Source organism: Dinoponera quadriceps, unplaced genomic scaffold (assembly GCF_001313825.1).
Source record: "Dinoponera quadriceps isolate SergipeBrazil2010 unplaced genomic scaffold, ASM131382v1 scaffold1476, whole genome shotgun sequence".
Taxonomy (NCBI): domain Eukaryota; kingdom Metazoa; phylum Arthropoda; class Insecta; order Hymenoptera; family Formicidae; genus Dinoponera; species Dinoponera quadriceps.
The window spans coordinates 383,900-405,874 of record NW_014555863.1 but is presented as its reverse complement, the minus strand read 5'-3'; the positions used below and the strand labels follow the sequence as shown (position 1 = coordinate 405,874).

The 21,975-nt window shown below is 47.7% G+C and overlaps 1 protein-coding gene across 18 annotated transcripts in view; it reads right to left on the bottom strand.

Annotated features, from left to right (window-relative positions):
• LOC106745599 (ensconsin-like) overlaps positions 1-21,975 on the bottom strand; it is a 182,649-nt gene that overhangs the window by 31,712 nt on the left and 128,962 nt on the right. For 7 of the 18 annotated variants that reach the window (XM_014621332.1, XM_014621336.1, XM_014621341.1 and 4 more), the window contains exons 1-2: positions 20,055-20,389; positions 17,884-18,170 (exon numbers count right to left, since the gene is read on the bottom strand). The exons of 9 other annotated variants lie outside the window; for them this stretch is intronic. In XM_014621332.1, the coding sequence (XP_014476818.1) occupies positions 17,884-18,170; positions 20,055-20,374 (607 nt within the window). In that variant the 5' untranslated portion in view covers positions 20,375-20,389. Of the gene's footprint in view, positions 1-14,594; positions 14,663-17,883; positions 18,171-20,054; positions 20,390-21,975 lie in introns of those variants that run through there. 2 more of the 18 variants (XM_014621333.1, XM_014621351.1) reach the window with 2 other exon arrangements.

The following is a 21,975-nucleotide window of genomic DNA, read 5'->3' as shown; positions in this document are numbered from 1 at the left end:
GACGAGTGAAGAGCAAAGCCTCTGATAGATCACTTTTGCATTCCATAAAAGATTAACTCCTCTACAAACGCGGAACGCGCTTCTCAAACAAACATGCACTTCCAACGGCATTGTTGTCATATTTACATGGAAAAAATTTTGTGTTGAATTTAACACATTTCACACGTCCCAAACGGATCACACAAATTTTTGTGTTAATTTAACTCAAAGTGAATATATTGTCAGATAATACAAATATGCCAAAAATTAACGCAAAATTAATATCCATAATATATTAATCGATACTGAAGTGTAAAGATGTGTTATCTCTTCACACGCTTACAAGTGTTATTTTAAAACTTACATATGTTGAATATCGGCTTTACACAAATAATATATTAAACTAACATATTACGTATGTTAAAAATTTTTAACAAATGTTACAGCAAGGAACGATTTTAGCGCAAGTTGGAAAATGTTTTTGACTGTGTAAGGTTTTACAGAGCGCAGGAAAGTGAATCGAAAATATAAAATGTAAGTTACGAATTCTGTGATGATTTGAGATATCGTTATATTCGCTTTAACGTCGCAGTTAGGCGTGATGATGCGGGGCGCGGGGCTTAATTAATTTAGAATTTTACAGACGCGCGCTATCGATCGAATAACATCGCGTTCATGCCAGATTTCTAGAGTATTAACGGTGCATTACGTTTGGCTCGAGTAATCGAGAGCTTCGCGTGTCGGAGCGGAGGCCGACGGACGTAACGAATTTGTGTCAACCGGTTTATTGGACGCTGAAGAGAGTTAATTGCCGTCAGACGCCGATGAAGAAATAGCAGGTGCTCTCTGGAGCCTCCCTGATGTGCGCCGGTTAATTACCGGCGACACGACGCCTCGTGACCCCCCCCCCTTCCCCCGGTCGTACTCTGAAAAGACTTTTAAACTGCCGGGCGACGCAATTCCCCGAGAGTCACACACGTATCTCGATCGGACAATGGAGACTCGCCTGATGTCACGATTGAATCGTCGCGATCCGTTGTCCGTGTGTCGCTAATTGCGACGTCCCGGCGCTACGTACTTCCCGTAAACGCGGGGAAATGTAAGATAAACGCGTGCCTTCTTCGTGGCAGAGCTTCCATCGCGTCGATCCAATTAAATGCGATGGGACCCGATAATGGCAAGTTAAACGAGATCGGAAGAATGCGCCATTAAAGCGATATCGAGATTTATCGAAGTGGACTTATCAAAATACTCGTACACCGGGATTTTTCAGCGCTTTATCTTTCTTGACGTAACATCGACGTATATTCGCCGCGAAGACCGCCAAATTCTATTTCGTTATCGAACGAGCGGGAGAATTGCCGCGATCGCAAGACGCGTTCGCCAATGTATCGAAATCGATGGTAACTTTATTACGACGATAGCGGTATTTTCGTCCGCGTGCAGTTTCCATTAAGAGTGGCCTCGTTGTTCATAACGTCGCCGCTTCTAAAGGACGGACGTATTGTTTCTGAGTACGAGAGGGTGCGCTGGAAGCGACGCATTTGCGAGAGAGAGAGAGAGAGAGAGAGAGAGAGAAGCCAATGAGGAAGCTCGACGTCGTTCATTTTCCTCCCACGGCGAGTCTTAAAAGGACGAGGCTGTCACGAGGAAGAAAAGGGAGAACAACAAGGCAAGGGGAAAAGGCCACTATCAGACGGTATATTAATTTAACGGTCGGGTGCTCCGGAGGGAAGAATAGGGCGACTTATTGGCTCTGCCGTGGGGAAAACGAGCTTTCGGAAAACCGGATCTTTAATCGGTCGCGATGGTCATCCTCCCGGCGACGTCGAGTACCATCGACGTTAGGAACGTGTCTCGCCTTATACGTAGCTGGCGAAACAACCACTACCAGACGTCTCTTACCTCAAATGCCAGAAAAATCTTAAAGTTGCCTGCGAATTCTCATTTACACGAAGCAAAAAAAAAAGGCGTCGGCGCAGCCCGCGTACCTTTCAGGATGACCCCACGCAAAAACACAGGAAACCGTAGCTACGATCGAGAGAAACTTGGTAAAATATTTTTCTCTTTTATGTAAATTTATTCTAAAAAGGACGTAACGCGAAAATGCTCTTTTTACCCGCGGCATGTATTATAAAATTTTGTATTCGCTTCATTACGCAAAATCGTGAAATGTATGTAAAATTTGCAGCGAAGTTAAGAATAAAAAAAAAGATACGCTGCGAGCGTAACCATTATGATGATAATATTCTGGCAGCGAGTTAGTCATGTGAGTACCTCACACATACGTACACGCGCATACACACATACACGGAGGAATTATTTTCGAGTAAGTTCCGAATTATCGGCGGTTGACTTCGATGGAGTTGTTACATCGTTGCTATCTTTGTAATACGGAAATTTCGCGTGATACGGTTCGAACCTGCGGTTCGTTGGCAGGTCGTTGCACTTGACGCCCGAGACTTGCGTCTTCCAACGAAGCAGCTCGCTATGGCCTGCGTTTACGGCGACGACGAGCATAAACACGGGTTTCCTCCGGTTATGTGATCGTAGCCGTTTAGTCAGATCATTGCTCGCCGTAACAACGTTGGTCGCGCAAATATGACGAACGGAAACGTCTGTTGTTCCGCGCAAGTATTTCTCGCGTCTGCGATATATAAATAAGCGCGGGGTTACCGTTGTTCCGCGTCCGTGATAAATGTAACCGTAATAAAAAGCAGCGAAGGCGCAGCGTGGCTTCAAGAAACCGCGTACTCGATGCAGATCGTTTCTTACACATCGACGAGGAAAAAACCCACCTGCGTTCGTTGGACGGAGAAATTCCCGTGGTCGTTTTTACGCGGGATTTATATTCTTTCTAATGGAAATTCCCCTTTCAATTATGCTGTTTTTCTTTGCGCATTAAAATTTCATGAGAATTCCTTGAGAAGCAGACGTTAAAATATTCAACGCAATATCGCGTTGTAATTGAGGCGTTTATTTTCGAACTGCCTCGAATCGATATTTTCGAGAAAATGGAAAATTACGCGTGTTCGGGAGCCGCGGTTAAAATCGCAATAAATCGCCGAGCGTGTCATTTATACATATGAAAAATAGGGATTGGGACAACCTGGGAATAAATCCTCCGGTTAGATATTCAATTCACGTCACACGATGATCATGATAATATTCCCATTCGCGTTTCTTCAATGCTATCGAAAATTATTCTACGCGTTCGAATACACCAATATTTCTGTCACGCTTTTTGCCCTTTTCTCTTTTTGTGGAAGCAAGGCGTGCACGGTTCGTTACGTGAATGCAAATAAATGGCGCAATATATCGTCGAAACGAGCATTAATAACAGGAGAGGAGAGTCCAACGAAGAGGACGAATCCGTTTCGCGACGATTATTGCCGCTTATCTCGAAAGAGCTGAAAGTTTCGAGTAGGGAGCCGAGCCTAAAAAGACAGTAAGTGTCGGACGAGCTGACATTTATCCATGCTGGAAATGTCAGAGACAAATGTCTGCAGTGATAAATGGTCCACGTGGTCAGACGCCGCGGGTCGGGTTACATCGAGGCGCAATTCCCAGCGCCAATTTCCTGGCCGCGCGCATGCTGTATCGTTCCTTTGTTCATTGTTCCGACGGCATGCTAATTTTCCTCGTCGCGTTTTCGACGAGTTTCATTCAACTGTGTCCGCATGCGGTGACTTGAATACCGCGTGCGCGTCAGTTTCACGCTTTTCATCGTTCGAGTTCAAGTCTCACTCTCTCTCTCTCTCCCTCTCTCTTTCGCTCGCTATTAACCACGAAATCGTGTTGATATTTAAAAGAGCACACGCAATGTAATCCCGCAATTGTTTAATCCTGTCCACTCAATTTCCGCACGGACTTGGGAGATCCTTCCGCGGTAAGGAAGGCAAATACGCAAGCGCGGGAAATAAAACGAAGGCCCGGTGAAATATCGACGGACATCCGTTCGTACGAGTTTAATTATCGTAAGTACCTCTGCGCGCCACATTGTGATTCGGAATATCGAGATGTACACGCGAATAAACAGTTCCGTTCGAACCCCGATGCGTCGGGCACACGCTGCGGAATCTACGGAGAGAATAAAGGAACGTTACTTTCTGTAATAAAATGCGCCCCCGCGGGGAATCGACGTTGGCCGAGAGTGAATGAAAAACGAAGGGAGACGTGTACGTGTGTGTGTGTTTGTTGCGTACGCTTCGGAATAACATCGGGCCTAGACGTCGGTGCGTCCTGAATAAAATTATATCAGCGCGATGCCTCAGGCTTTTAATTATTTTAAGCCACACCCAGTCCAGAGTAAAATGTCATAAGGGGCGTAATGACAGGAGAAATGAATAAAATACGCCGGTCTCGGGCGTGTATCATTGAATAAAATATATTCTTATAATCCTATTACATTAGACTCCTCTCTCTCTCTTTCTCTAATTATGTCACACGGCTCTCGCTCGTATCGTGACCGGAGATTGCATGGAAATGAAATATGACCGATGGTCGGACGCGAACGTGAGACGATTAGGCCACTGTCAAACAAACGGGGTGGGTATTCCTTAATCACTCAAAGCCTTCGAAGTACAAAGACGTCCGCGCAATTATTTGCACGACAGGTTAATTGTCCCGATGTCCGCGGAACGCAATTACGGAGTAATTCAATGCGCGTCAGGCACCATCTGTCCTGAATCGCCTTAATTTTCTGACCGGCCACTGACGTACGTCTGCGCATTCCGCGTGCGGAGGGATGCGGCTGATTTGATTCGGAGTTCTCTCTCTCTCTCTCTCTCTCTCTCTCTCTCTTCCACGTCTGGACATTTGATGCACATTCATTTGCATCCGAGGAACTGCATCGCGAGGGATCACACATGTTCTCCCACTCTCTCTCTCTCTCTCTCTCTCCCTTTCTGCATCTCCTACGTAGTAGCAGCGGCGCAGCTGCGTGTCAACTGAATAGCTGCCAAATTACTACACATGTTCCACGGTAAACGTGGCAGATACGTATGTGCATGCGTAATATACACACGCATGCGGACGTGAGCGTATGCGAAAAATTCAACGGCTGATTGAAATTCAGCAGATATTTTACCGAGATTTACGATCATGAAAAATAGCAGGGGGTGGGGCACATTATCTTTCGCAATATATAATCGATAAGTCTCGGTACGCCTGGTATATATGTTCGGTGTAGGAGAAGGCGAAATCTTCTGCAGGTGGGCGTCGAGTTGTGATATCTATTGCACACCGAGAACGGTTTTTCACATGCGGAGTCCCCGCATAAAGCGGCGCATCGCGGGGCGGAAACTAAAAAGAGAGAGAGAGAGGGAGAGGGATAGAAAGAGAGAGAGAGGAAAAAGGAAACGTGAAAAATATGTGTGTATCGGGCGCATGTGCCGAAACAAAAGCAGGCTTATCCGCGCCGACAATTCGGACTTCTGTGCTCGCTTCCATTTTCTATTTCGCGCTGTTCGACGATGCAGGAAATCGGCCGTCGCGTATATACCCGTGTCCGAAAATATAAAACACCGGAGTCGCGTGTGCTGCGAGCAGGAAGATAGTTACCGTTTTATCATCATTGAGACACGAGAGAGAGAGAGAGAGAGAAAGGACGCGCCGGAAATTTAATTAAGAGATTGAATTGAGAATCGTCCCGTTGAGCATCGTTCTCGCGCGTTTTATACGAAGCGTCCCGGCCGGCGAGTGCGTACAGCTTAGCCGATCTGCAATTTTCAAATACGCAAATGTAATTATATTTCCGTGCACGCGATCGCATTCTCCGGGAGATCCGGATGCGATTCGCGCCACATTTGCATCTCGGACATTCCGACCTCATGCCTTTTTTTTTCGTCACGTTACCTCGCGTTCGTTCGTTATTTCGCGTCGCTGCGCGAATTTATACCTAATTTATTCCTTGCTTTAGACATTACCGGGACGGGGTATACCGCAGCGGGGGTCGTACTTAAGTATACTTTACGCTTTCTGCCCCTAAACGCCGGAATGAATAAATATCGACCCCCACAGCGCAGTCGTGTGTTCTCCTCGGTCGTTTCGCCGAACCCAATTCCGGGCCTGGCGTTTACGTGGGCGGATATATAAGTCCATATTCTAGCGAAGGAACCACTTTCTGTCACTGTGCGCGCCACGTGCGTGGTAATATCGCCGGGATATTTCTTTAAACGAGCCGAAAGTTCCGGCTTCCCTCGGCCGGAGGTGGGAACAATAAAGTTCCGGATGTGCGACGGAGGGCCTGGCCGCGCACCTGGCAACTGCATATTCCGGATGCTGAGAGGACGTACCAGCAACGAAGGCATCGCGGTGGGTAAACAGGACGATGTATGAGGAGCGTATGCAACCAGTATGCTATGTTTAAACGACCATATCTTTATCCGGCGGCGCGAAAGCTGCACGGAGAGCGCCATAGGCGATTTTTGGGACGTTTTCTCCGCGAGATACGCTAACAAGAAAACACATAGTGGTGGTCCTCACTGATTTTGACTTCGTCTTTAGAGACTCCTGGCTTTAGAGAGATTAAATACTATTCTACAAGTAATATTTTACCATTTTTATTCAATAAGTAAGTTAATTCACTTTATAAGTAGTTCATAAAATGTTTCTTATTTCAATGATTAAAACCGTCACCTGTATATGGGTGATGTAGCAGTCTACCAGGTGTAGAAGTTTGAAACCGGAATTTTTTTGTAAAAATTACACGTCTGTTGTTTGAAAATGATAAAAAATATTTTATTCAAAATAATGTCCATTGCTATTTATACATTTTTCCCACCTCACCGGCAGTTTATGAATGCCACGCCAAAAAAAACATTTCTTCTTTTGAAGCGAACCAGCTATCGAGCCATTTCCGCACATTTTCATACGAATTGAAGCGTTGTTCAGCGAGAGCGTGTCCCATTGATGCGAATAGATGATAATCGGACGGAGCCAAGTCTGGAGAATAAACCGCATGCGTTAGTATTTCCCAACTGAACGCCTCGATCGTTTCCCTGACCCGTTTTGCTGTGTGTGATGGGGCATTATCATGGAGCAAAATGACTTTGTGTTGCCTTTTTCCATATTCCGGTTGTTTTTCACGCAATGCTCGATTTAAATCGATCATTTGCTGTTGGTAGCGATCAGTGTTAACGGTTTCACCAGGTTTTAGCAGCTCATAATAGATTACACCTTTCTGATCCCACCAAACACAGAGCATTGTCTTCTTTCCAAAGCGATTGGGTCTTGCAGTGGATGTCAATGGTTCGCCTGGATTCACCCATGATTTCTGACGCTTAGGATTCTCAAAATATATTCATTTTTCATCACCTGTCATGATACGATGGAGAAATGACTTTCTTTTGTATCTGTCGAGCAGCATTTCACAAGTGGTTTTTCGATTTTCTTGCTGTCTTTCATTCAGTTCATGCGGAACCCATTTTCCCACTTTCTGAATCTTTCCCATGGCTTTCAAACGAATTGAGACAGCTTTCTGCGTCACATTCAATTCATCCGCGAGTTCTTGTTGAGTTTGAGTATCATCTTCATCCAATAAGGCTTGCAATTCGTTGTCTGCGAACATTTTCGGTGGTTTCCCACGCTCTTCGTTTCTCACGTCAAAATCACCACTTTTGAATTTTTTGAACCACTCGAAACACTGTGTTTTACCAAGAACATGTTCACCGTAAGCTTCGACAAGCATTCGATGCGATTCTGCAGCAGTTTTCTTCAAATGATAACAAAAAACCAATGCTGTCCGCAAATCGTAGTTCGTAGGCACAAAACTCGACATATTAAGGTTATAGAAAAATATACCGGTGTATGGAACTTGGGTTGTTGTGTGTTGAAAGTCTTCGTCAGCTGTTAGAGGGAGATGATGGCGCTGCAGAAGCGGTCTTACGGTCCCTAAACTGATGGCTAGCACCATCTATAAAGAAATTCCGGTTTCATATTTCTACACCTGGTAAGTACTAAAGGTTGTTCTACATTTCGAAAGCTCATCGAAATCGATGAGAGATACTTCGATATGTCTTCTTGTAAGATGAAGCAAATGCGAACTACGATGATGCAGTTTAAAAAAGAAGGAAACAGCAGCCAAGAAAAATAATAGCATTGATAAAAGTATAATTAGCTATTGATCGTAATATAACCGCAGATTTTGAATGAACGAAGTTCGAGTTTCGTCGATTTTTCGAGGAGAAAATATGACCACCATAGAAATGATTTTCCTCGATTCGCGTATTCCGGTAACATATGCTTATCTTCCGCCTTTAGCAAGGTTCGATTGAAATAGGCTATTTCCAGTATCACGGCAGAATCTCTTTCACGCCAGATGTCTGGTCATCCCGTCGAGGCCCATTTGATGCGAGTAGTCGGGTCGTAGGAGATAATGGCGATATCTCTATCCACGGGTGAATCTTACGGAGAGAAAAGAATGTCCAATGAGGTCCGTCGCTCGCATCCTGACCCACAAAGATCGCTCGCCGGCTCTTCCGCCGGAGCTCTTCCTCAGAGAAAGAGTGAGGTCTCATTTTGTTCTCTTTTGTTACGGATTTCAATTGGCAAGTCGTTGCCGCGAGAGGTTCCTTCTTTCTTCCGGCGGCGATGTCACCGCGGACAAAAAAGGGTCGGCCGGCGGGCGGGTGAGCGGGCGGGGGCGTAAATTGGGTCACCCGATTAAAAAAGCGATAAAAACTAGTCTGACTTCCCGAAGCGATGCACCGGCGACCGCGAGAGTCTTCTTCTTCTCAAGACGCGGCCAATCGGTGTAGTCATCCAATCTCTCCCAAATGAAGCTGTCCCGGACGAAAAATCGATGGAACCGGGATATAGAAGGGAGCGATAACAAGAAAAATGAAAGAAACAAAAGTAAGAAAAAACGGAGACATTACACCGGATGATAAAACGCCCCTGGTCCGAGTAAATGTGATAAAACTCACCACTCGCCTTGCTCGATGAAAGAGCGCTCCGCGTCATCTGAGTTATCGAGCAACTTGCGAGAGCCATCTGTCATCGCGCATAAAGGCGCGAATAATCCCAAACTATTGTTTTATTCAATGATCATAGACCGGAGTCCATGGAAAACGCCGCGAGCAAGGAAGAAGAAGAGCCGTGTTCGTCGGTGCCGTGCTCTTTTCTGTTCGTCACGGAGGCACGGGAATTCTATTTTCACCATTCCTGCGAGCCACACGTCGCCGTCAACGAAAAGGAATGTCGGTGCTCAACGCCGTCGACTTTTTCACGCCGGATCCGTCGAGCGATCGGGCTCGTTTATCACGGGCGTGAGAGATCTACTGGCTGCCGGCGAACAATCGGAAAATTTGTCGGGTCATTAGCATCCGAGCGATCGAGTCCTGGGGCGACGATCCGATGCGCCAGGCATTCGTAGCCGCCCCCCTCCCTCCAGTCTCCTCCTTGCCGTCCGCCATGCCGCCCGCCCGCTGTCCGCACCGTCTGATTAATGACCGAACTCGGTCGCCGATGCATTCCGCTCGTTTCCCTCCCTCCTCCCCTCCTCCCAAGAAAATCGCCCACGCACGGCGAATTATCGATATTCCGTGGGAAAACAATTCAATCATCTCGGCTCCTCCGAGACGTTCGCAACAAGGACGTCAGAGATAGTGCAGCAACGACGCTCTCTCGTCGGTCGCTGTATCGCGGTCTGTATGCCGTCATGATGAAGTCGCGGACTAACGCGAAATTCTTCATGAATAACTTTGCCGTCGTGCGGAACCGGAAATCGATACCGGTATAATTGCGTCCGCATTTATTCGCGAGTGAACGACGCCCGGCGAGTTCTTTTTCACGCAGCTAAAGCGCGAAAGACTGAGCTAATTATTAATTAATTTACCTAGCAAATAATTAACTTGAGAAGCAATTATTTAACTTGATAAGTAATTAACTTAATAAATAATTAACTTCAATCCTCGATAACCCGCACAGAAATTTTCCCAGATTATCTTATATACGGTTATCCAACTATGACACCATTTCGGAATTCCATTCTTATCCCAAATTGGATGAAGCCTATTTTCCGCAATATCGACTGGTTGTTCATTGCGGTTTGTTTCTTACCGCGTACGACTGTCGTCGTCAGAGTCGAGTGACAGTTTGACTGTATGTCAAATTGGAATGTTAATAAATGAAGTTATATTTTTAATGTTACTACGTTTAATAGCGCGTGCAGCGTGTGTGTACTTATAAAATGTAAATATCTTAAGTGTTTCGCATATCTTGTTCAATCGTAATATAAAATGGAAAGCAGACAAAATTTTCAGGAAAACTTTGGCAGTGACCAAATAGAATTTCTTTGTTTTAGAACTCAGAGTTACGCGTGCACTCGCGCAAGTATCAATCGTTAATTCGCTCCGAGTCGGAAGCCAACTACATTTGTTTCGCCGGTCTAACATTTATACTCGCCACCTACTTCCCTCCATTTACGAAATTAGAATCGCGCGGTAAACAAATAATTCGTTGCGTGCTTAAGACGATGAACTTGACTATTTTCGCCGCGCGCATAATTACTACCCTCGGGCCGATAGCGCCCGACATGGAAGCAGGATGTTACTGGGTCGTCCGAGGTCCTGAGAATAAAAGGGCGAAGTAGTCGGCTGTGTTTCTCCCGCCTTTCACGAAGTAATTGCGGTCGTAGCACTAGATAAGACTCTAGGATGCATTCCATGACCTTCCGCGCGGGGGCCGGTAAAAAAAGGCGGAATTAAAGCGAGCATGGAGCTGCAGCCGACATTGATTTATGGCGCTGTTATTATATGCTGCTGCCAAGTCTCAAACATTCAGCCAGAAATTTTGGCACAATGCTGCTTCGAGCTCTTGACAACGAATTTATCTAACGGGGATTCCATTAAATGCCGCGGAACACGGCGGACGTCCTGTTCGAAATGGAAATTTCCGGGGATAACGACATCACGACGTAATTATCTCAAAAATTGCTCTAAGACTGCATCGAAAAAATTAATTACACAGTGTAATGAGACACTTTAGTTGGAGTTATAGAAAATGAACCGGGATTCTTTAAAAAAAATAAATAAATAAATAAAATATCCTCAATACATTTTTATCGTCGTACCACTCATACCATAAATGCTCAGGCAGAGGATTTCCCTAAAATAGGTAAAATTCCACACAACCTGCTAATGAGCGGTCGCTCTTCGCGAAGACGTAGCGAATCCGCCCCTCGTCGTCGGCTCGATTGCTCGGGCCGAATAAACGCGAATTTACAGCTCGACGTAAGTTCGCGGCCCCTCGTCCTAAATTGGACGATTTATAGGCGTTGGGGCCAGAGGCGCGCGCAAGAAACTCGTTAACGAGGAATAGCTTTTAACGACGACTCGGCTGTTATAAGGATTCTGCGCGAGGATACGGCGGCCTTGGCGATTCGAGACGGTTGTCTTTAACGTTACGCACTTTCGCCTCGCACGTCACGCGAGGAATAAACAATATCATCCCCATAATTGATTATTCGATCCAAGTCCGTTCGTATACGCGAGAAACTCGCGTGGAACGGTTCGGTGGTCGGCGATGCCGCGCAGAGAAAATTAATTAATCGACTATTAACGCCGTCTAGCGTAATTATTGCAGCCGAACAGCCGTCGTGTGAAACGGAACCGCGTCCAACTGAGAGATAACCGATCGCCGTTTCCGGCTGTACGACGAGATACCGGGCGCTGGTTCGAATGATTTATGGCGAACGGAGATGCCACATTGTGCACCGCGTTAAACCCCGCGCTACCAGCGAGGGATAATTTCCTCTTCCCGCAGCAGTTTTTCCAAATGATTAACGCGCGATGATGTACGAGCGCGAACGGTCCGATTAAAAAGAGTCATCTTAACGATTCGTTATGCCGTTTTTCTCTCTATCTTGGACACACACGCAATCTGCCTATACGTGAATCACTCAAATGTTGGGAGGGTGGATCCTGCAATTTCGGCGGCTATACGCAAATTTTCTTAGCGATTCAGGATCCGTTCATACTACATATTACATTATCCGTCGAAACCCCGTATTAGCTGCGAATTTCGCAGCTAAAGGGTACGAGAGTCTAGAGTCACATCCGATGTGCGTTTCGGGGACTCAGTATCGAGTATCACGCGATCCCATCAAGAGATTCACTAGGGGAGGGGGAGGGGGTTAAGTGTCCGAAAGAGCATACGACGGAGGGAGAAGAGAGCGGAACAGCGAGACGACAACTTCCCGCAGAAGCTTTGATGTCTGCCCGGCGCTTCCGGCTGTATTCTACACGCCGTTGAATCGACAAGGGCTCTCTTCGTCGATGTGTCTGCCCGGTTATTCCGGCGAACTAACGGCGACGACATGTATGTATGTATGTATCGAAACGCGACGTCATTGGTAACTTTGCCGACTGGCGGGGATTCTTCGATACCTCCGCGTCGGATTTAATTAAAACAACGACGGGGGCGCGGCAGGCCTCGCTGCCGGGAAGCGCAACTTTAAGCGCTTCCTCGAGCGATATTATGAACAGGACGCGCGACCCCGACAAGCACGAAAACTTGGCCAAGTGAGCGGGGTTTGCAAACTTCGAGGAGAAATTTTCGGTGTGTTGTCGGCTCGCTATTCCGGACGTCTTCGTGTCGTTTTTCACGCAACGTGACATCGCGATTAAAATCTTTGTACGTTTCTTCCCCCCCCCCCTCATTCCTCTCCTCATTCGTCCCTCCGAAGCACGTTTGATCGGAAGCGGAATTGAATTGTGTCGTTGCAGAAAGCAGCGATTACGGCTCTTGACTAAAAAAGGGACGCGCGAAGGACGGGCGAAAGACGAGCGCGTCAACGTAGCCGCGCGCGAAAGAGAATTTTCCGATTTGCGTTAAAATTAAATTTCGTCAACGGTGCTCGCGTTGAGTTTAGCAAATTCCATCGTCGCGGCAGATGAAATATCCGAACCCCTCTCTTCCTCGTCAAAGCTGTGCGGAGGGAAGTTACGTAAACGTATTTTTCCCTGAAAGCGGAAGTAAATAACTGCAGCCTAGTAAATATACGAGACGCGAGGCCGCGTCGAGAGTTCAAGTTTCGCGGAAAAGTGGAGGATCCTCGATCTAGATGTGCGTTTCGCCGCCATCGTGCCGTGTAGATACCCACCGATCGACCGGCGAGGGAAAACTATCAGAGAAATACACCTTTCTCTCTCTCTCTGTCTCTCTCTCTAGCCGATATCTCGGAGCATACTACGAATCGACGTGGAAGAGGGCGTGCCTGAAACGAATTTCGCGGTTGCGAGCGCACAACTAATTAAGCCTCCCTCGCCCGCCACGAAACAGTGACTAAACGCAGCTGGGCTGCCTCGGCAATATCCGATTTGCAGCCGTGTGCTCGAACGTCGGTGCTTGTACAACGCGGTCGATGTGCCGAAGACAACACGATGTCGCGAAGTTCATTCCTCAAAGTTCACTCGTCTTCAAAAGACGAAACATTCGCGATTCGTTAAGTTTTATAAATTCCTCAGATAAGTTTTTCAAATTCGTTAGCTTTCGTCTGGGGATTACTATGGATAGATTTGACCACGAATATTTCATATATTATGATATGCCTCGGTCTTCCATCTCTTGAATCACGTAGACGGATAGCTATGTGTGTATGTGTGTGTGTGTATGTGTGTGATATTTTTTCTTCATAATATAAAAATAAATAAATAAATAAATTAAATTCCGTTTTGTTATACATGAAAAAAGATCGGAGCACGAACTCAGTTAAATTTGTATCCTCGAAACAACCGATATATTTTAAAAGTAATTGGTCTAAGTTATTATAAGTTAACCCGATCCGCGATTGCTTCAGGTCGTATCGGTTTGTAATAACTCAAGCTCTACGAGCAGCAATAATCGTCATAATTAATATCGACGTTTATCGGCGTCAGCGTCAGCGTACGTCATAATCGAATTAATGAGCGGGAAACGATTCGCCGCCGAACTTCAACGTGGCTCGACGTTTGTGCGAAACAGCAGGCGATATTATTATGTAGCTCGAGTTTAATCGACAGCCTCGGGGCTTCGACCCAATTACGACGACTGTACGTCTGTAAAATTGCCGCCGGGGTGTCGATCTGATACTTATTGATACTTTTCCGCGCCGAAGGGCGTGAGTGTGCGTTACAGGAGACGCCGTAACTTCCGCCGGAGAGTTTCCAAGTACGCTTTCCGAGAAACGAGCGAAGTTTCTCTCTCTCTTCTGTCGGCTAAATGACGCGATAAAAAAGAAAGGCGCCTGTGCGAAAAACGGCGGGTGCACAGTCTGTAGAGTGGATCGGGCGACGCCCTTTCCCGTTGGAATTAAGTTCTTGAAATTAATCGCGTCTTCTTATAGCCGGCGAAGCCGTTTACGAATCCCGTACAGTAACAAGTACAGTACAGTACTTTCGAGCTGAGGCTAACGCCGGCAGGCAAAACGCGATAAAGTAAAGGCAGACGGTCGAAGAAATCGCCGAATACGCGACAATGGTTAAAAGGAAATCCCCTTTTCCTCTCGAAGATTAATCGCGACTAGATCTTCTTTCGGAGGGTGAAAAGCCGCTCCCGTTTCTCACGGATTATACAGATATCGAGTCGTAAATTAAGAATCGGTTACGCAAATAACTCCCTCGGGGTATAAATACCTGACACCGCGGAAAAATAACGAGACGTTCCCGTCGATCTTAAGAAGCCAGTCGCCGTCTCGTCGAGTACTTACCTGAAAAAAAAAACAAGAGAGAAAACAACGTTAGAAATTTTCATCGAATCGGCAAATGATTCTATATGTTGAAACTTTGCGCACCATTTATCAACTTAGTTCTTCATTCAATCATTCTTTCGATAATCCTTTCCTCTTGCGCGATTTCATTGATACAATGAACATTCGCGATAATGCAGCGACGCAGACTTTATCTCAATGCAGATTTAATTTCGGCATTTAAATTATTATATGATTACCGGCAAGTTTCATATTGACACGTGAGAGTTTGTAACAAGTAAAATGTCAACCTTAAATATTCGATGTGGAGTACGTGGTCGAGGGGACGAAACGGCTTCTGGGATATCTCGTGTAACGATAGTATGTGCCGAGGATAGCGACGTGGGAATCATGGGGATCACGTGGAAGGAAACTTGATCTCGCAAAGGCAAACCTCAAGGAGTGTCCTCGAGCGAGTTGGCACATTGCGAGATGGCTTCGGCACTTTTGGGCCTCGATTGCAGCCGACGCAGTCGAGAAACTCTCGAGAAGAAAGAAGCGGACTCCGGATTTCGCGCCGCGAGAAAAGTTGCCACGTCGGGCGGCGAGCTGCTGGCTCAGCGAACCGAGGAGTCGCCGGCGCCGAGAATATCAACGTGTTGCCACTTATCGGCGATCCCGACACGACACTGACGTCTGATCGTTCGCGATCGAGGCATTCACGAGTGCCGTTTTACATATTCGATACTCCGCTTCGGTGACGTTTAATTAAGCGCGATATCGAATCGTCCTACATCGTGGGGCGTACGATAAAAATATTTAAAGCACCAGTTTGTAAAAGCCATATTCTTTAGGAGGGAAAAAGGGATGCATCGGAAACAGTTATAAAAAGCTGATGTTTGGCAATACTAACTAACATGTATTTGCAACTCGTAATTCGTTTTGCGTTAATTGTGTTAAAATCGGTCGTTAAAATATGTATGTTAAATTTTCAACGTACCGTGTGTTAATTAAAAATATTGTATTTACGTTATCTCAATATTTTAAGTCGATATTCAACATATATAAATATTAAAATAACACATTTCATACTTCAGTGTTGATTAACATATTATGGATGTTAATTTTGTGTTACTTTTCAACATATTCACCTTGTGTTAAATCAACACAAAAATTTATACGAACCGTTTCGGACGTGTTAAATTTAACGCCAAATTTTTTACTATATAACGTGTCGTGATGTTCAAGCGTTACGCTTTTTCAAAATCTTCGCGAGAAAGAATCCGTCGCTGAAGTATGATACAGTCACGGTTCGGACGTGCTGTGTACTTTACGAGAGCAAATACGGGTCCGTAAGAACGCCCGAGACAGGGAAGAGTACTCGCGTCGGCTACAGAGACGATCGGATTCTCAGGACACAATAGGAAGAAGAACCCGGGAAAGGAACCCCATCGACGTCGTCGATTGTTTATCTAAGAATAAAAGACGACCGCATTCCACTCTTGTTACTTCTTTGAAGTCGCACTTTCCTCTTCCCTCTTATCGTCCGCAAGGGAAGACAAACGAGGAGGGAGTATCGCGCATGAAAATTCGCGTGCGAAAACGCTACGTAGAACACTGGGTCGTCGTTGTCGGTAGGATTTTCCAGGACCTCCCTTTCTCTCAGCCAAGCCTCGCTTTTTCCGCATCGTGCGCAGGGTAAAAGCGTTCGTGTACGACTGAGAACGGCTGAGAAATATTCCCCGATCGGTCTCTATCGCGGAGTCCTTAAAATAAAGTTAAGATAGAGTGTGTCGTCGAAGCGATACACCGTGCGCCTCGTGTGATGCAACTTGCAAACGGTTTTCCCCGCGATTTGGCGAGCGACTCGAGGTGGGAATACGGGTGACCTAAATTCCCGTCGCGAGCCGCGTCGGTGTCCTGCAAGAGGACACTATATAACTTTTCCAAACGCCAAAGGGTGTTAATAACCGTTCTCCGGATTAGAAATCAAGTTTCTCCAACAGGGCTCGCGAGTCGCCGAAGTTAAACTCGGCATACTAGATGAGATAGAGTGTCGTGCCGGCATCCTTCGTTCTCGATCGAAAGGACACATTTGCATCACGACACGTACGAGTAAAACGACGGCACGCGAGCGGACCGAACGCGGCTATTAACGCTTTCTCTGTGCCGCGCGATCGGGAGGTGGGCTTTCGACCGTGTTATCTGGAATTTCCCAGCTCACCGGCGTCATCGAGCTCGGGCCGCAACTTCGTGAACTCGATTCCTCAAACAACCAGGATCAACGGCCCCCGCGGAAAGCTCGGCGCTTTGCCGAACGTGGAAATCCCATCGAACTTCCGCTATTGCGCGCCGAGCGTTCGCTGGGGATTATGATTGAACGTTTCGATATACAGAGGCCGAAGAATCCGCGCTCCCATCCAACCCCGTTCTCGGAGGATTGGCCCCGTTTCGCGAGAGGATACCGTTTGTCCACGATTCCCTACGGCGCATTCCTGCGATCGAGCGCGAAAGGATCGCTTCGTATTTCCGTTTCGATCCTTCCTAATCAAGGCTTCTTGAATTATCTCTTCTTTCAGGCCGTGACGCTTCTCACCGGCAACAAAAAACGTCGGTGAAAAATCTGTCACGGATACGTCGGCGCGTCGGTGATATTAACAAGTCAACGTGCAAACAAAAACGTTGCCGAGTGGACGATTGTCGGATGATTAATGAGAGAGAATAATAATGAAATTTTTAATTCCGTCCTCGGCTTCATTTCAATTAAGGCCGACCGTCTGTGCGAGTCGCGTCTCTCTCTCTTTCTCTCCATCCGCGTCTCGAGACGCGCATAATTCACGCAGCGCATCCTCAGAAGCCGCGCGAAAGGCGCATCGTCGTCGTGACAGTTCAACACGAGTGGTTGCTTTCCATTATCTCTTATTCAAACACCATTAAATTCCCTCTTTCCGCTCAGCGCCTCGCGGAAGGTAGCGCTTCCCGCGAGCGGTGTCTGTCATTAGGAGGAAAAGTTGGTCATCGAGGGGTCGGACGGACCGGAGACGAGCAGGAAGAGGGACAACGCGCGTTTCGCGCGGATGTCCCTCGAGCCCGCGACTGGCACGCACGTGTATAAACGCAGGTTGACAGGTCGAGGAGCCAGCCGTGAAAAATTCAGCGCGACACGCGCGACGAAGAAGGCGGGACGCGAGCGAGCGAGCGTGCGTGCGTACGTGCTTGCGTTCAACGAGAGGTACCTTCGTCGCCAGAAGTTGAGGAGTTGTCCTCGGGTTCGGGCGACGACCCTGGGGAGCGTCTGCCGAGTCTCGAGTCCGGTCTACCACATTCGCCGGCACCTCCTCCGTTTCCTCCTCCTCCTCCTCCGCTTCCTCCTCGGTTGTTGTCCTCGTGCTGCTGGCGTCCCTTCTCGGGGGACACCGATCGGGACTCCCTGGGATCGACGACGCACGTGCCGCGTCGACCCTCCCTCGCCTCGAGCCCGGGCAGTCGCTTGCTGAAGTCGGTGGGCATCGCCGGCCGCTTTCTGGGAGTACGTTTACACACGTCGCGTTTTATGCAGCAACAGGGGACATGCGGGGTTTTCGCTTACGCCGCAAGGCCGCGCGAGGACCGAATGAAGAGAGAGCGCGGACGCGGCTTTCGTTACGATGAATCGCGCGTCGCGACATCTCGTACTGTTCGTCTCGCGAACCGGGAGAAATTGCATTGATCATAAGCTGACGTTCTCGACAACGTGCGATTTTGAGAATTTCTCTTTGCGGGAAACTCGACTTCCATCGCTGCGTCTGATTCGGTGCGTTACTTGCGCTTCCGAGATGATTTTTCAGAAGTTACGTCTAATTCCTTCCCCTCGCCTCTCCCGTCGAGTCAAGCGATTGACAGTCGCAACTATTTTCTTAGGACTGAGAAATTTATAAGATCTGTGAGGCGTTCATTATTGACAAGTTCTTATCGATTCTATTGTTGTAATTATAACAATTGTGCTGATAATATTTAAAAATAATACCCACAGAGGGATTAGTTTCGATAAGACCTTTTCAGAAATCAGGAAGCGTGTCGCAGATCTGTATTTATTTATTTACTTATTTCTATGAATTTACGGAAAGAATCTTGTCGACACAATAGATATAATTAATTAAATTCAATACATAATATAGAACAAGAAGAAACAAGAAGAAAAAGAATAAGGAATTAAACCAATCAAGATATTAAATTAACAAGACATTACATTAAAAAGTATACAATTTAAACGAAATGAATCGATTAAAAATTTTTTACAATATCCATGTTTTTGTTATCATAAATCTTATAAAATTTACGGTTCCGAGAGCGATAACTGTCGGTGGCTCAAGGGACTATTGAAGGAGGCAAGAGGAGAAGAGTAGAGCGTAGCCCTTGAAAATCGCCTGAACAGTGCCGGTAATTAAAAAGTCCAGGTAATTCCGAGTACCGCTCTAATTGATCCGATTGCTCCGCGACGTGCAAATTATCCGACGTCAGGGCAATTACGGCGATGTGAAAAGCAAATGATTGATTCGACGGCGAGATTTAACGCGAACCACAGCCCGAGCTTGTAGCGGAATCGACGAACCGTCTCCGTTTCGCGCGCCCACGACTGCTCGGCCGCGATAAATATTTATGAGTTATCGCGGCACGTGTACACATATATATCGAATTTCGCGCGTTTGCAACTCGGAACGGTTCCCTAACGCTTCGGACCAGAATCTCATATGAAATCGCGATATTACCGTCCGCGAGAGATACCACGTTGATTTTGCCCGACGGCGCGTTTAGGCTAATCTCTCGGGTATCCGATGAAACGACGGCGGGCGGCGGGGCAGTGGGCGAACCGCATTACGCTTCGCGGGAGTGACGCACCGTGATCGATCAATTTCCTCTGATGACGGCGTCGAGTCGTAATAGCGAAATAGCGATAAACCCCCCCAGGCGAGTATCGACCATCGCGGGAACCCCCTCCACCCGACTATTGTTCCGCGAAAATGACGCCGATCGTCCAATTTTCCGGCCGTCACGCGTTTTCCTTTCTCGTTATTTAATCCGCAGCCACGGCTCGCTCGATCGGTGAAAATTTAATCGTCATCGCAAGCGGCCACGATGACGGTGAATAGCTGCCATTGAATAACGCTGGCAGCTCTGCGGTACTCCCGTGAATTAATGGAATTTTACAATCCACGCTCCCCACCATCCGCGCGACTTTATCGGCCGATGAATAAACCGCCCGCGGACTTCGCTCCCCCGATTACTTTCTCCGAGCGGAAAGAGCCGAGAGTACGGTCCACCCACGTTAGGACAAACCGACTCCCCGGGACGGAAAAATGGATGGTCGATGCCCGGCCGGACCCCGTAGGGGGTTACTCGGAGTAATGAACCAATGTCAGCCTCGCACCGGACGTAAACGTACTCCCTGACGTCGTTCGAGCGATCGGTCGTCGATCTCTCCGCGGCCGGGTCTCTGGACTCGCCGGCGGCGTTTCCGCCCGGCGACACTCGTCTTCCGCTGGTCCCTGAATGATGCTGATGGTCTCTGGCTCCCTCGTGGCCGGCATCACGGACATTTGCCAGGTCAGCGTTGGCAGCAGTCTTTGCCTCCTTGGCGGGTGATGGCGGCGGAGACGTTGGTGGCGATGGTGATGGACTTCCTGCACGAGCAGAACTGTAGCACACTGCTGCCTTCCGCAGGGTCTCCCTGCACAGCTCGGAGAACATGCTGTCTCCCCCATGGCCCCACCGGACCGGCACGTTTCTCCCCTTGTCCTCCTCTTCTTCTTCCTCCCGCGGACCTTCGCGGTACTCTTCCCGGAGAGCGCGCGCGCGCGCGATCACGAGTCTCGTTCGCCGTTCATCGCCGTCTCCTATGGTCTTCCGAGGCGACCGTTAACAGCACGACGACATCACCGCTACCACGACGACGACGATAAACGACACTACATCGCGTCGTTAGACAGGAACCGATCGCGCCGCGACCCGCCTGTCCAGGAGCGGGGATGTCGAACCCGCGGCTTAGGCGAGTATCTGAGGAGGAGCGATCGGTAAGATTACGCCGTGCTCGGTAAGACTACGACGTCGCCGAGGCTGGCTCGTGTTTCACAGTTATCGTTTTACGAGGCTAGGAAACGGCGGGGAGAGGGATTCCGGGCGTGACGTCGAAAACGTGGGGGAATCCTCGGGAGTTCCGCGACACGTGTTGGTCGAACATTCTCCGGTCGCCTATCCGTATTCCTATCCAGCGGGTAATCCTGCCTCCTCTTGTAAATATTTCAACCTTACGAGGACTTACCGAGTCATCGAGATACGCTTGCGAGAAGGAGCGTCGAGATCGGGGCTAATTTCCCGGGTAGAAATTAATCGGAGCCTGCCCTAAGTCCGTAGCGACCCTAGATAGGCAAGCGCCAAAATAGGTCAGCCTTCGTTGGATCTGCGTAGAAATGTGCAATACAGCTGGAAAATCCTGAATGGATTTTGTGGATAGACTTTGGGTGTCGATCATATAACTTTCCTCCGAGGATGGAAATATGACAAGTGAAATGTTATCAAATTAGAAAACTTACACTTTTCACGAGTCCACGCTGGAAGAGAAAATTCATGACCTCCTGGATGTGGATCGTGAATCTTTTCCTCTAGCGTGAACTCGTGAAAGTGTAAATTTTCTCATTTGAAAACATTCCACTTTTCATGTTTCCACCTTAGGGAAACAGTTACGTGATCGATATCTTAAATAGGTGCTAACGTGAACGTTCTTACCAAGGACTGTAGGCTCATAACGCCTATTCAGGACTTCGATATACCTACAAAACTAGTCCTAAATTGCACGTGAGCGTTACACGTTCCGTGTAAAGCCTAAATGGAAGTGGACCAAACCCGTATAGGGCCTTTCTAACGTGTGAGTGCTCGTTTCAAATTTCTACCCGGATTCTCGAAACCTTCGAACGAGAGGAGACGCGATGATTCCATCTCCGAGGGCGCTCGCGATGTGAGAACGAGAGCTGATCGAGGAATGTTGCAGAGAGCGCCGTAAAGCGTTAATAGGCATGCCGTCGCGGACAGATGACACGGATGCGTCCGATAGCTGGAAATGCACGGCGTTGTTAGTCAGCGTAAGGGCGCACGACACGACTGAGCGTTACGCTGCGCGCCATGGACGACGTAATAAAAATGTCTGGCCGGCTGCCAGCCGTTTGCAAAATTTACAGCCTCGCCAGCGATAGTCCCCGGCAACGTGAAATGTTGCGAGACCCGTATGAAGCGGCCGATTTCGTGACGCTTCGAGGCTGTGGCGAGGGACAGACCAACGTAGGGGGGGGGGGGGG